At 48.7% G+C, this 16,177-nt stretch overlaps 2 protein-coding genes across 2 annotated transcripts; both read right to left on the reverse strand.

The window, feature by feature from the left end:
• Positions 1 to 1,357: 1,357 nt before the first annotated feature.
• Positions 1,358 to 2,875, reverse strand: gja9b (gap junction protein alpha 9b). Its single transcript, XM_056241444.1, has one exon. The coding sequence runs from the start codon at positions 2,786 to 2,788 to the stop codon at positions 1,361 to 1,363; it is 1,428 nt and encodes a 475-aa protein (XP_056097419.1). The 5' UTR covers positions 2,789 to 2,875; the 3' UTR covers positions 1,358 to 1,360.
• Positions 2,876 to 4,210: 1,335 nt separating this feature from the next.
• On the reverse strand, positions 4,211 to 15,730 carry srsf10b (serine and arginine rich splicing factor 10b). Its single transcript, XM_056241440.1, has 6 exons — positions 15,499 to 15,730; positions 13,300 to 13,404; positions 10,997 to 11,100; positions 10,776 to 10,923; positions 7,720 to 7,770; positions 4,211 to 4,931 (listed from the first exon to the last, which is right to left on the reverse strand). The coding sequence occupies exons 1-6, from the start codon at positions 15,561 to 15,563 to the stop codon at positions 4,667 to 4,669; spliced, it is 738 nt and encodes a 245-aa protein (XP_056097415.1). The 5' UTR covers positions 15,564 to 15,730; the 3' UTR covers positions 4,211 to 4,666.
• Positions 15,731 to 16,177: the final 447 nt, after the last annotated feature.

Genomic DNA, 16,177 nt, shown 5'->3' on the forward strand with positions numbered 1-16,177 from the left:
TCACACACACACACACACACACACACACACACACACACACACACACACACACACAGACACACATCAGCAGCGTCTTACGTCAGCGGCGGCACTGAACGCGGATCCACAACAGAACCGGAACACACACACACACACACACTCTCACACACACACACTCTCACACACACACACTCTCACACACACACACACACACCAGAGACACATCAGCAGCGTCTTACGTCAGCGGCGGCACTGAACGCGGATCCACAACAGAACCGGAACACAATACAATGCTGAATAAAGTCCTAGTTTTTGTTATTTTTGGACCAAAATGTGTTTTCGATGCTTCAACACACTCTAACTGACCCACTGATGTCACATGGACTACTTTGATGATGTCTTTATTTCCTTTCTGGACAAGGACAGTATACCGTACACACATTTACAAAGGAGGGACAGAAAGCTCTCGGACTAAATCTAAAATATCTTAAACTGTGTCCTGAAGATGAACGGAGGTCTGACGGGCTTGGAGCGACATGAGGGAGAGTCATTAATGACATCATTTTCGTTTTTGGGTGAACTAACCCTATAATAAAGATGAAGGAGAATAACACACAGTAGAGTATGTTCAGATCTGCCTAAAGTGTTAAAGACACAGGAGAGTATTGTCAGATCTTCAGAGAGTATCTTCAGACCTTCAGAGAGTATCTTGAGTATCTTCAGATCTTCAGAGTATCTTGAGTATCTTCAGATCTTCAGAGAGTATCTTGAGTGTTGTCAGATCTTCAGAGAGTATCTTAAGTATCTTCAGAGAGTATCTTGAGTGTTGTCAGATCTTCAGAGAGTATCTTCAGATCTTCAGAGAGTATCTTGAGTATCTTCAGATCTTCAGAGAGTATCTTGAGTATCTTCAGATCTTCAGAGAGTATCTTGTGTATCTTCAGATCTTCAGAGAGTATCTTGAGTATCTTCAGATCTTCAGAGAGTATCTTGAGTGTTGTCAGATCTTCAGAGAGTATCTTGAGTGTTGTCAGATCTTCAGAGAGTATCTTGAGTATCTTCAGATCTTCAGAGAGTATCTTGAGTGTTGTCAGATCTTCAGAGAGTATCTTCAGATCTTCAGAGAGTATCTTGAGTATCTTCAGATTTTCAGAGAGTATCTTGAGTATCTTCAGATCTTCAGAGAGTATCTTGTGTATCTTCAGATCTTCAGAGAGTATCTTGAGTGTTGTCAGATCTTCAGAGAGTATCTTGAGTGTTGTCAGATCTTCAGAGAGTATCTTGAGTATCTTCAGATCTTCAGAGAGTATCTTGAGTATCTTCAGATTTTCAGAGAGTATCTTGAGTATCTTCAGATCTTCAGAGAGTATCTTGAGTGTTGTCAGATCTTCAGGTCTGCTCGTCTGCTGCTGCTGGCCGGGGATGATCTCTGTCGGCCCGGAGAGAAGCTGGGACTCTCCACAGAACTGTGGTGCCGTGACCCAGAGCTCAGCTCCGCCACAGAGTCGGGTGTGTGTGTTCTGCCGGCTCTCCTCAGGTCGGACCTGGACACGGCCCGTCCGCAGCGAGTCCTCATGCTCGGGTCGGCCTCAGGCCCGGCGCTGGAGTCTCCGCTGTCCGACCCGTTGCCCTCCATCACGGTGCTGCAGTTCCAGGCCGGGCTCACTCTCCTCTGCTTGCGCAGTGCCGTCGGGCCGGGCAGAACCGAGCTCTCGGACTCGAGCACCAGCGGAGAGCGGGTCCCGCTCGTGTTGTTGGAGTTGCTGTTGCGCTCCAGCGGACTGAGAATGAGGTCCCGGTTCTGCCTCTGCGGGTCCAGACCCGGCTCGCCCTGCACCGGGACGAAGGCGCACAGGGGGTTGATGAGCGCGGGGTAAGTGGGGCCGTTGCCCTGCTTCTCCAGGAGCGGAGCGAATCCGCCCGGGACCGTGGGGATGGTGGCTTTACGGCCCTGGCTCACGCACACCTGATGCACCACTGAGTTCTTCTTGCCGTAATACTCTCCCAGGTCCTCTTTCAGCTGAGGATAGTAGTCCAGGAGTCCCGTCTTCAGTTTCTTGTATGCGAGATGCAGGATCTCCATCAGGCTGAGGAACAGGGACACGGCTGCGATGCCCTGCATGAACACCATGAACACGCTCTTCTCCGTGGGCCGGGAGACGAAGCAGTCCACGGTGTTGGGGCACGGCTCCCGGTCACACTTGTACAGCGGCTCCAGATGGTGTCCGTACAGCAGGTACTGGCCCAGCATGAAGCCCACCTCCACCACGGACCGGGTCACGATGTGGGCCACGTATGTCCTGAGCAGAGACCCCCGCAGCGGAGCCTTGTTGAGCTTCCCGGTCTCCAGCTGCCTGAGCTCCCGCTCGACCCGACGCCGGGGCTCCAGAACCTCCAGGTCCATCGTCTCCAGCTCCCGGCGCAGGGCCACTCGCTTCTCCAGGTCCATTACCTCCAGCTCCCGGCGCAGGGCCACTCTCTTGCAGTGCCGCTCCTTCTCCAGCACGCGCAGCCGGTAAATGGCGTGACCCATGTAGACCAGCGAGGGCGAGGACACGAAGATGACCTGCAGGACCCAGTAGCGGATCAGGGAGATGGGGAAGGCCCGGTCGTAGCACACGTTGTGGCAGCCGGGCTGCTCCGTGTTACAGATGAAGTCGGACTGCTCGTCGTTCCACACGTCCTCGGCCGCCACGCCCAGAACCAGCATGCGGAAGATGAAGAGGATGGTGAGCCAGATCTTTCCCACCATGGTGGAGTGGATGTGGACCTCCTCCAGAATTCCCCCCAAGAAGTTCCAGTCCCCCATCCTCCTGACGGGCCGAGAAACAGCTCAGTCGCGCACACAAACACCACATAGCAATCTGTGCTTTAACAGGGGTTACTGCGCAAACACATGCTGTGCATGTAACCTGACTGAGATCTGTAAGCTCGTCTATTAATGTGAAGCTGAAACTGATAACAGAAGTTCACAGACGATAAAAAATTAGCAGTACTCACCATTTGAAACAATCACTTCTCTCAAAGATATAAAAACATTAAATGAGAAAAACTGAATCCAGCTAATGGCATGATCAAAATACATCTGCTTCACTATTAGCTGAGAGAGACACTGGTTAGAGAGACACTGGTTTGTCAAATGTAGGTCGCTGGTGACTTTATATCCTGGAACAAGTGATCGATGCGGTGTTGCGTGCCGTGGCTGTAAAGGCCTGCAGGTCATCTGGGCACTGAGACGGGCAGCACCACTGCAGTCACGCAGCTCGCACCACACTGGGAGAAGGCTTCACGCTTTATTCATGACATTCAGCTGTTCACTGAAGAGACTCGCTCAGGTTCTGCTTGCCTCAACATTTAAAAGCAAAAACAGCAAGCATGCGTGCAGTTACAGGGTGATTGAGTCTGTGAGATTAACTAGTTCTCCATTTGTCGATACTTATTATCCTCATTAATGATCAATCGGTCATGTCCGATTTCATACATGAACTGATTCCAATCAAGATTTTCCCTCAAGCCGATGTCTGTCAATGTTTGTAAACCCATCTTTGAAGAATCAATGGCCAGAGAGCGCAGCGATGTTTTGAGTGGGCGGGGCTTCAGCACCTCTCAGCCAATCAGAGGGTCGGGAGGCAATAGATCGTGGGATGGGTTTTGTTGTCGTGAAACAGCCTCATTGATTTGCTGCTTTTATATGCAAGTGGCTGTTCTGTTCCACGCAAACTCCGATCACGTAATGCTGAAGGGTCACGTGGTCGGCGGCCGGTTTATGTGACACGTGTCGTCAAAGGACACTCGTGTAGAGAACATGACTATTCAAAGCTAAGGACAGAATAAAGTATCAGCATTTTATGATCAACTTGTTTGATTAAACCAGAAATAAATCCCTTCATGATATTCCAAATTGTAGTTTTTCCAAAAGTAGAACATGAACATATTTTGACTGTCATTGTATAGAGAGCTTTTTGTTTTTAAAGACTTTTTTCTAAATATCTTTTTTGTTACACAGTCCTACAGATTTGGAAGGAATGAGGGTGAGTCAATAAGTTAATTTTAGGGTTTTGGAAACTCAATCAGAAGGCTAAACTTAGCTCTGTTGTGTGACGCCACGCACGTACGAGGGGATCAATCTAGACATAAAAACACAAGTACACAATGGGCTAGTAAGTAATAGAGTAATTTCCTTGAAAATCATGCAGCAAGATCTGAGGATAAAATGAGATCAACAACAAACTGATGCACAAGAAATTTATTTCATTTTGAGGTTACATGTAAAAGGCCTGCAGATTTTAAAAGTAAAAAACACATCCGAGACACTCATGGAAGACCGTTTTAAATGGATGGCCATTACTGGTTAACTAACACAAATCTCATACAAAAATATTGAAAGCCACTTACATCTCTCATTCTGTCTCAAATGCAGCTGCGCTTGTGAACTAAACCCAAAAGACGTCTTTCGCTGAATACTTCAATGCTAGTATAAACATTGCTGGCAGCCTATAAACAGACATGTGAACGTTTGCTAAAACTGGATGTAGGTTGACTCTCTCCTTATTAAAAGAAATAGACTGACAGCTGAAACTGGCAGGTTTGTGACCGCCAGTACGACTTCACACTGCATCCCAAACACTAAACCGAGAAAACAAAAAGAAAACCACCCATTGAGGACTCGTAAGTTGTGGCTGCGGGTCTAATGCCCCCAGGACTTGCGGCCGGCCCAGGAGCGCGAGCGGGACCGTGAGCGGGACGGGGACCGGGACGGGGAGCGCGTGTGTGTCTTGCCCAGAGCACAATCCTGGTTCTCCGTGTGGAAATCGTTGGCTTGGCGTGGGCTGATGGACCGGGACCGGGCCGCGTCAGACTCTCTGCGTCCGGGCCGGGCCTTGGAGTGAGAGGGGCTGCGGGAGCGCTCGTCGACCCGAGAGCGGTGGTGTTCACGCGCAGACGGCCGGTGCCTGAGGGATCACATGACCATTACAATACTGCAGTGCAACACACACACACGAACCATTACATGTAAAGCGCATTAAACACACAGCAGTGCATCAGTTTCTGCTCCAGCAACACCACTGCCATCAGCTAGTCGACCGATACCGCCTGTGGTGTGTGTGATCAAGGGTTTTCAGCTGATTTCAGCATAAATACATGTCTGTGTGGAAGATTCAACATCTGGAAATTCACATTTTTTTTACTTTAAAGAACAAAAATAAAAGCAACTTGAATGAACTTAAAATAACTTGCATATACCTATTATAAACAAGAAATGCAGCAAGTGCCTGATCCACTAACTACAACACACAGTTATAAAACAGTTCAGATTGTTCTGCGATACAGAAAACGGTACAAGTATAGAGAACTACTTTCACTTTCTGAAGAACACAGAATTAGTGCATCAACAGGATTACAGTAAAATCAGGGATTCCTGCACATTACATTTATTACGATATGACAAATCTTTTATCACGATACAAGTTATTTTGTATCGAGATAAAAATATATGTATAATGATAGTTCTTTTTGCTTTAAAAACGGTTATCATATAAAAAACTGATACCATTGAAATTTCATAATTCTCATCATCAATTTCAATATTACAAAAAAAATATAATACTAGCCTAACTGAAGAAACAAAACAAAACAAATCTCTCAAGCTCACTGAAGACAAGTAAACAGCGAGATATGAAGAAAGCAATAGGGGGAAAACTAGAACAAAGACAGCTGAAATAACCCGGCCTGAAAAACCTCAAGCACTAAACAAGAAATACTTCAGCTATTGTATAAAGCAGAGTTCATCTCCAACACGCCTGTCTGGAAGTTTCTGAAGAGCTTGATTATCTGGTTCAGGTGTGTGTGATTGAACTCTGACACCCTGATATACACTGCATAGTCTTCACTATGTAAATTAAAGTTATTAAAGTTACTTAAAGTCCCCGTGAACCGTAAGTTGCAAACGACTTTTCTCCAGTGTTGTGACGTATTTCCGAGAGAAACGGAATACTAAATGAGGCAAAATAGTGGGCGTGGCTTTTTTTCCAACTAGCACCTGATTGGATCTAGAAAAGTAGGTGTTTTCATTCAGCCTGACTACTGTCAGTTGGAGGGGCGTGGTTACGGATGTTAAGCAGACGCCCAAACCGTAAAGCCTACGTCATCAGGCAAGGTCCTCCAACGCAGAGGGGAGGGGAAATTTCTGATTTTGATTAAAGATTACGAAGCCAAAAAATGTTTTTGTGTGGATTGATTTGCATAGATGAATTGTTCACCACAAAACGATCAATTTAGGCAAACAAAGTAAGTATGGTCAATTTTGAATTCATGGGGACTTTAGTAAAGTGACAGTGTTTGATCAAGACGGGTTTATTAGGCTGCTGTCACTTTAAGACCGCATGCACTGATCTAAGATAATGTTACACGTTTTCTTTCTACACTGTTTACGTTCACTTAACGACTGTTTACGAGGACCCTCGCAGTGACAGGCATTTTGACACAGTGTGTGTGTGTATTTTACTGTTCAAGCCCAATAAGGTGTCAGTATCACGCGCTGTATGCATTTCAGGTGTGTGTCGCTCAGGAACCGTCTCTCAGACAACACACATATACCAAAAATACTTCTCTTTAGCTGCTTTTGGTTTAAAAATCACTCGATTATCGGCGCGCGTTATTCGTCAGCGTTTTTCAACCTGTTTTTTTGTGTTCACACCCAAGCGATTTTCGCTGACGTTGAGCCGAGTGAACACGCAAATTCATTCCCTGACATTAGATGGCGCTTAATGTAAAACAGAAATAGTCCTATTATATTTTGTAGTCGCTGTCGCGTTTGTCATATAGTTCTTTATGTTCCGACACCAACGAGACCAGCAGCTCTACATTCATCTTGCCTTGCATCTTCCTCGTCTTATTTCTTCCCGGCAGTGTAGACCATAGATATCCATAATAAAGGCCATTGGCCAGCAGCGCGGACGAGACATCTATGGTGTGTAGACGCTATTGGCGCATCTTCTTCGCCGTTACGTTTGTGTGCTCGGCAAGACCGTTTTGTGTTTGAGCGCCCCCAAGTTGTGTTTTACTGTAACTTCAGGAGCTCCAGACACGTGAGCAAAAGCGCCAATCTCATTGGTCGGATAGTTTTTGACGCAGCGCGTCAAACCAAAAAAACAAACCCGAGGCGTTAAAAAAAAAAATTACGCTTTTACGCGTGGCGTTTTTCGCGTCGGTGTGCACACTCACATAGGCGCCCTTTGTTTAGTCACGAGGCATTAAACGTCGGCGAATAACGCGCGCGAAATTCGTCCCGGTGTGAACAGGCCTTTAGAAGCGTTAATGTCGATCCCTGTGTTCAGTCATGATTTCTGTCGTGGTGAAAAGCAGAATAGGTGATCGGTTCTTCTGCCGTTTGCTTGAACTGAGACGCTACAGCGATCTGTGTGACTGTCACGCAACAAAGTGTCGAAAGGCGTCTAAGGTCTCACTCCAGTCTAATTAGCCTAGTTCCCATTATTATTGTGAAGTTTACAGTGCAACTTCACCCCTTCAGTCAACACAACGAACTTTGCTGTTGCGACTAGTTTGCAGGCAAAATGAAATTAATGCCCTGTTTCATAACAAGTCATATTTTGATTAGAAACCCCATAAGATTTTTCTGAGATGTTTATTTATGTAAAACATTTTGGAAATGAGTAAAATTTTCCTCTCCAAAGTTTAAGACAACAGTGAAGCTGCTCTGAAAGCTGTTAGTGGATTTACCTGTCGTGTTCTCGACTGCGGCTGCGTCTGCTGTGGGGCCTTCCTCTGGACCTGCTGGGAGAAACACACGTCAGAGCAGACAGAGCCACGGTTCTCCACAGAGGACATGTGGGTGAAGCGACACGAGGTCACGCGACACGAGGTCACGCGACACGAGGTCACGCGACACGAGGTCACGCGACACGAGGTCACGCGACACGAGGTCACGCGACACGAGGTCACGCGACACGAGGTCATGCGACGGAGATCATGCGACGCGAGGTAGGGGTTTAACGGTACATGTATTCGTATTGAACCGTTTCGGTTCGAGGCTTCCGGTTCGGTACGCATACAAACCGAACGATTCCTTGGACCATTTTTCTTGCCGACAAAATTCGCGCTGGCGCGATCACCACAACGTTGCGCAACATCAAATGGCAAGCGTAATGAAAGCGACACGAGGTCATGCGACACGAGGTCATGCGACACGAGATCATGCGACACGAGATCATGCGACACGAGATCATGCGACGGAGATCATGTGACACGAGATCATGCGACGGAGATCATGCGCCGGAGATCATGCGACACGAGGTCATGCGACACGAGATCATGCGACACGAGATCATGCGACACGAGGTCATGCGACGGAGATCATGTGACACGAGGTCATGCGACACGAGATCATGCGACACGAGATCATGCGACACGAGATCATGCGACGGAGATCATGTGACACGAGATCATGCGACGGAGATCATGCGCCGGAGATCATGCGACACGAGGTCATGCGACACGAGATCATGCGACACGAGATCATGCGACACGAGGTCATGCGACACGAGATCATGCGACACGAGATCATGCGACACGAGATCATGCGACCGAGATCATGTGACACGAGATCATGCGACGGAGATCATGCGACGGAGATCATGCGACACGAGGTCATGCGACACGAGATCATGCGACGGAGATCATGCGACGGAGATCATGCGACGGAGATCATGTGACACGAGATCATGCGACGGAGGTCATGCGACACGAGGTCATGCGACACGAGATCATGCGACGGAGATCATGTGACACGAGATCATGCGACGGAGATCATGCGACGGAGATCATGCGACACGAGATCATGCGACGGAGATCATGCGACCGAGATCATGCGACACGAGATCATGCGACGGAGGTCATGTGACACGAGATCATGCGACGGAGGTCATGTGACACGAGATCATGCGACGGAGGTCCTGTGACACGAGGTCATGCGACACGAGGTCATGCGACGGAGATCATGCGACACGAGATCATGCGACGGAGGTCATGCGACACGAGGTCATGCGACACGAGATCATGCGACACGAGATCATGCGACACGAGGTCATGCGACGGAGATCATGCGACACGAGATCATGCGACGGAGGTCATGCGACACGAGGTCATGCGACACGAGATCATGCGACACGAGATCATGTGACACGAGATCATGCGACGGAGATCATGCGACCGAGATCATGCGACACGAGATCATGCGACACGAGATCATGCGACACGAGATCATGCGACACGAGATCATGCGACACGAGGTCATGCGACGGAGATCATGCGACGGAGATCATGCGACACGAGGTCACGCGACACGAGATCATGCGACGGAGGTCATGCGACGGAGATCATGCGACGGAGATCATGCGACACGAGATCATGCGACGGAGATCATGCGACACGAGGTCACGCGACACGAGATCACGCGACACGAGATCATGCGACGGAGATCATGCGACGGAGGTCATGCGACACGAGATCATGCGACGGAGGTCATGCGACGGAGGTCATGCGACGGAGATCATGCGACACGAGATCATGCGACGGAGATCATGCGACGGAGATCATGCGACACGAGGTCACGCGACACGAGATCATGCGACGGAGGTCATGCGACGGAGATCATGCGACGGAGGTCATGCGACACGAGGTCATGATCTGTGGACACTGGATAGTTCATTCATGGCACAATGTCTCTTCCTGGTTTCCACGTCAGCGCTGTTTGATCCGTTAATAACGGAGAAATGTGAATGTTTCTCACTAGATCTCGCAGCGATGTTATTACTTCACTGGCGAACTCAAATGCTTTCTTTACTGGATTTCACTGTGTTGTGACAGTGCTGATGATGAAGACCGGCTCGCGCTGCATTGCTCCAGACTGATAAACGGTCCGTCAACCACACAATAATGAGTAGCTCAGTTTCGCTCCGCTTACATTATATTAGCCATTTGATGTTGGGCAATGTTGTGGTCACGCCAGCGTCTCTTACATTATGAGCGCGCTTGCCACGCACCTACATTTGAAATAACGAAATTTTGGTCGGCAGGAAAAATGGTCCAACGAACCGTTCGGTTTAAAAACGTGTACCGAAAACCGAACCGAAAGCCTCGTACTGAACGGTTCAATACAAATACGTGTATCGTTACACCCCTAACGGAGATCATGCAAATCGAGGTCATGTGACGGAGATCATACGACGGAGGTCATGTGACGGAGATCATACGACGGAGGTCATGTGACGGAGATCATACGACGGAGATCATACGACGGAGGTCATGTGACGGAGATCATACGACGGAGGTCATGTGACGGAGATCATACGACGGAGGTCATGTGACGGAGATCATACGACGGAGATCATGTGACGGAGATCATACGACGGAGATCATACGACGGAGGTCATGTGACGGAGATCATACGACGGAGGTCATGTGACGGAGATCATACGACGGAGGTCATGTGACGGAGATCATACGACGGAGATCATACGACGGAGGTCATGTGACGGAGATCATACGACGGAGGTCATGTGACGGAGATCATACGACGGAGGTCATGTGACGGAGATCATACGACGGAGGTCATGTGACGGAGATCATACGACGGAGATCATACGACGGAGGTCATGTGAAGGAGATCATACGACGGAGGTCATGTGACGGAGATCATACGACGGAGGTCATGTGACGGAGATCATACGACGGAGGTCATGTGACGGAGATCATACGACGGAGGTCATGTGACTCACTCTCGGGGACTGTCGGACCGCCGGCGCCGTCTCTCGTAGGATTGGCTGCGTGATCTGCGTCTGTCGCTGCGGCTGCGAGAGCGTCTGCGTCTGCCATCCCGTTCGCTGCGTGGAGACTGACGCTCCTTCGTCTTCATCTGACCGGGCGCTGAGAAACACAAGAGGACACTCGTAAACACACTCCACACACACACACTCATCTCAGATCCAGCAGAACTTACTCTTGCGATCCCCCTGAGCGAACTGGATCTCGATCTGCCGTCCGCAAACCCACTTCCTGTCCAGGTTGTGCAGGGCGTCCTCCGCGTCACGGACATCTTCAAACGTGCTGTGCTATTAAGGGCTCTAACGGCACAGTGAACACTACAGCAGCTCACACTGAGCATGAGCTTCCTCACACACACACACTGAGCATGAGCTTCCTCACACACACACACTGAGCATGAGCTTCCTCACACACACACACTGAGCATGAGCTTCCTCACACACACACACTGAGCATGAGCTTCCTCACACACACACACTGAGCATGAGCTTCCTCACACACACACACTGAGCATGAGCTTCCTCACACACACACACTGAGCATGAGCTTCCTCACACACACACACTGAGCATGAGCTTCCTCACACACACACACTGAGCTTCCTCACACACACACACTGAGCATGAGCTTCCTCACACACACACACTGAGCATGAGCTTCCTCACACACACACACACTGAGCATGAGCTTCCTCACACACACACACTGAGCATGAGCTTCCTCACACACACACACTGAGCATGAGCTTCCTCACACACACACACTGAGCATGAGCTTCCTCACACACACACACTGAGCATGAGCTTCCTCACACACACACACTGAGCATGAGCTTCCTCACACACACACACTGAGCATGAGCTTCCTCACACACACACACTGAGCATGAGCTTCCTCACACACACACACTGAGCATGAGCTTCCTCACACACACACACTGAGCATGAGCTTCCTCACACACACACACTGAGCATGAGCTTCCTCACACACACACACTGAGCTTCCTCACACACACTGAGCATGAGCTTCCTCACACACACACACTGAGCTTCCTCACACACACTGAGCATGAGCTTCCTCACACACACACACTGAGCTTCCTCACACACACTGAGCATGAGCTTCCTCACACACACACACTGAGCTTCCTCACACACACACACACTGAGCATGAGCTTCCTCACACACACACACTGAGCATGAGCTTCCTCACACACACACACACTGAGCATGAGCTTCCTCACACACACACACACTGAGCATGAGCTTCCTCACACACACACACTGAGCATGAGCTTCCTCACACACACACACTGAGCATGAGCTTCCTCACACACACACACTGAGCATGAGCTTCCTCACACACACACACTGAGCATGAGCTTCCTCACACACACACACTGAGCTTCCTCACACACACTGAGCATGAGCTTCCTCACACACACACACACTGAGCTTCCTCACACACACTGAGCATGAGCTTCCTCACACACACACACTGAGCTTCCTCACACACACACACACTGAGCATGAGCTTCCTCACACACACACACTGAGCATGAGCTTCCTCACACACACACACACTGAGCATGAGCTTCCTCACACACACACACTGAGCATGAGCTTCCTCACACACACACACACTGAGCATCCTCACACACACACACACTGAGCATGAGCTTCCTCACACACACACACACACACTGAGCATGAGCTTCCTCACACACACTGAGCATGAGCTTCCTCACACACTGAGCATGAGCTTCCTCACACACACACACACACTGAGCTTCCTCACACACACACACACACACACTGAGCATGAGCTTCCTCACACACACACACTGAGCATGAGCTTCCACACACACACACTGAGCATGAGCTTCCTCACACACACTGAGCATGAGCTTCCTCACACACACACAAACAGTGAGCTTCCTCACACACACACACACTGAGCTTCCTCACACACACACTGAGCTTCCTCACACACACACACTGAGCTTCCTCACACACACACTGAGCTTCCTCACACACACACTGAGCTTCCTCACACACACACTGAGCTTCCTCACACACACACACACACACTGAGCAGGTCCTGAGTGATGGAGGATACGGGTGGCACCTTTACCTGGATCTTTACGCTCTTTAGCCGCCGCCCGTCTCTGTCTGCACTTTGTTTTCTCTCTGTCACTCCTCCTCTTTTCCTCTGTCTCTTCGATCTTTAACTTGCTTTGACACTTTGCCTCTCTGTAAGTAGCGATCGCTTGATCTTTCTTTCTTGGCTGCTGTGTCTTGGCTTTAGTCCTACTCTACACGGGTCTGTTAACTCTGTGTGTGTGCCGGGCTCCACGACTGGACGCTTTACACAGTCTGGGGCGACAACAGAGAAATAAGGGTTAGACTGGAGCGAGCTGCGGAGAGAAACACACACACACACACACGCTGCAGCTCCACACGGGCTGAAAAGGATATTGAATGTACGCAAATCCTCTGGGTCGGCGTGAATAGAAGTCTAGAGGAATGTAGACGTCGGCAACGGGCCCGTATCGGCCGAACTCTCGGCGCAGGTCCTCTGGCCTGAACACCGGGAAATACACACGCTCTTATTGGTGGAAATGCAGACGCCCTCGAGTGACACACACACAGCAGTCAGACAACACACACACACACACTCACCCCCGTCAGACAACACACACACTCACCCCCGTCAGACAACACACACACACACTCACCCCCGCCAGACAACACACACACACACACTCACCACCGTCAGAAAACACAGACACACACTCACCCCCGTCAGAAAACACACACACACACAGCCGTCAGACAACACACACACACCCCCGTCAGACAACACACACCGCCGTCAGACAACACACACACACTCACCACCGTCAGAAAACACACACACACACACACTCACCCCCGTCAGAAAACACAGACACACACTCACCCCCGTCAGAAAACACAGACACACACACACACTCACCCCCGCCAGACAACACACACACACACACTCACCACCGTCAGAAAACACAGACACACACTCACCCCCGTCAGAAAACACACACACACACAGCCGTCAGACAACACACACACACCCCCGTCAGACAACACACACCGCCGTCAGACAACACACACACACTCACCACCGTCAGAAAACACACACACACACACACTCACCCCCGTCAGAAAACACAGACACACACTCACCCCCGTCAGAAAACACACACACACACACACACTCACCCCCGTCAGACAACACACACACACTCACCCCCGTCAAACACACACACACCGCCGTCAGACAACACACACACACCGCCGTCAGACAACACACACACACCGCCGTCAGACAACACACACACACCGCCGTCAGACAACACACACACACCGCCGTCAGACAACACACACACACTCACCCCCGTCAGACAACACACACACACTCACCCCCGTCAGAAAACACAGACACACACTCACCCCCGTCAGAAAACACACACACACACACACCCCCGTCAGAAAACACACACACACACACACACCCGTCAGACAACACACACACACTCACCCCCGTCAGACAACACACACACACTCACCCCCGTCAGACAACACACACACACCGCCGTCAGACAACACACACTCTCACTCTCACTCACACACACACACACACACACACACACACACACACACACAGCCGCAGGTAAAGCAGCGGATACTGTCGATTAACACAAAAACAAGCTTTGGATCTTCCCTCAGTTTCTTTAAGAAAAGGCAAAACAAGATTATGCTGAGACACTTAAACCAGGGCAGTTTCTGGAGGATTTCCCAGATCATTTTATAAAAGCACTTTTATTCATTCTTCTGTTAGCTTTTGTATTGCAACATTTTAAGGTTTATGGCAAAAAAAAAAGTTGTAAAAATACACAAAAAAAGATTGGTACGTGATTTTTCCACACTAGTCACATATTAACACTTGCTGTCTGTAATAATGATATTCAGCATTTTAGCAATTTTCCCCATTCGTTCACTTCCGTTGTGTTTTTAACTAAATAAAAATTAAAAAAAGAGTGAAAATGTATTTTTGTGTTCATCAACATTATGCAACAAATATTGTCCCAGAATTTTCCTTTAAAAAACCCAGTTAAAGAAACGTGTTCTGGATATGAAATTAGTAATTTCACGAGTTTTCTTGTGATTATACTTCATTAGTAACGTTAGCTTTAATCATGAACAGCTTTTATTACACCAATGACTGAATACATGTCAAGATAAACAGCCTTTAAAATCGGAATTTCAGGATGCTAACTCTGTTAACTTTGGTTACTGAAATACAATAACAACAGTTAATCTCGAACATATGATTATTAAGTACACATAAGTATACATCAAAGATAATTACAGTCCCTGAGCTGAAAAACAGATATTTGTAAAGACTAACAGGGGATAATAATGATAAAGACGATAATTTTAAGACAACAATGCGCGTGAGCTGTGCGCGCTCACGCCAACATTAACGCGCCAACCACAATAAATCCCTTCTTCTAACATCAGATATACAGTATTATCAACGAGAGCAATAACGTGTTTAACCAGACAGAAGCTTAATTGATGAAAATGTAACAGACATATGGAGTCTTATTATAGCGTAAATGGAAAAGTTTCACTTACCGGGACTCGTCCGAAATATTTCGAACAAACAGTGAGCTGTTCGGCGGTCTCATGTACCGAGACATTATAATAATGATTAAAGTCTCGTGTGATTATTACCGACAATTATAATTCACTTTTAAGAACGATTCCTGATTGAATTCTTCTCCACTCCACGCGGTTCCGTGTCGCTTTCACTTCAGAAGCAGCGAGGCCTGAAAACCCTAACAGCAGCTGCGCTTCGGCTTCACAGACCGGAAACACCCGCAGTGTTCGACACCCCCCTAAGACACACTCCAGTACTGCACCCCTATAGACACACTCCAGTACTGCACCCCCTATAGACACACTCCAGTACTGCACCCCTATAGACACACTCCAGTACTGCACCCCCTATAGACACACTCCAGTACTGCACCCCCTAAGACACACTCCAGTACTGCACCCCTATAGACACACTCCAGTACTGCACCCCTATAGACACACTCCAGTACTGCACCCCTATAGACACACTCCAGTACTGCACCCATTAAGACACACTCCAGTACTGCACCCCTATAGACACACTCCAGTACTGCACCCCTATAGACACACTCCAGTACTGCACCCCTATAGACACACTCCAGTACTGCACCCCTATAGACACACTCCAGTACTGCACCCCTATAGACACACTCCAGTACTGCACCCCTATAGACAC

This window comes from Rhinichthys klamathensis, unplaced genomic scaffold, assembly GCF_029890125.1.
Source record: "Rhinichthys klamathensis goyatoka isolate OS25496 unplaced genomic scaffold, OSU_Roscu_1.1 h1tg000643l_1, whole genome shotgun sequence".
NCBI classification, from domain to species: domain Eukaryota; kingdom Metazoa; phylum Chordata; class Actinopteri; order Cypriniformes; family Leuciscidae; genus Rhinichthys; species Rhinichthys klamathensis.

What these genes read in the sequence shown, in the direction of transcription:
- gja9b (XM_056241444.1), bottom strand. Translation starts at nt 2,788, where the DNA reads ATGGGGGACTGGAACTTCTTGGGGGGAATTCTGGAGGAGGTCCACATC.
- srsf10b (XM_056241440.1), bottom strand. Translation starts at nt 15,563, where the DNA reads ATGTCTCGGTACATGAGACCGCCGAACAGCTCACTGTTTGTTCGAAAT. An exon ending in AATATTTCGGACGAGTCCCG is followed by an intron (nt 13,405 to 15,498) that starts GTAAGTGAAACT and finishes CCCGGTGTTCAG; the next exon opens with GCCAGAGGACCTGCGCCGAG. An exon ending in CGCAGTCGAGAACACGACAG is followed by an intron (nt 4,932 to 7,719) that starts GTAAATCCACTA and finishes GTGATCCCTCAG; the next exon opens with GCACCGGCCGTCTGCGCGTG.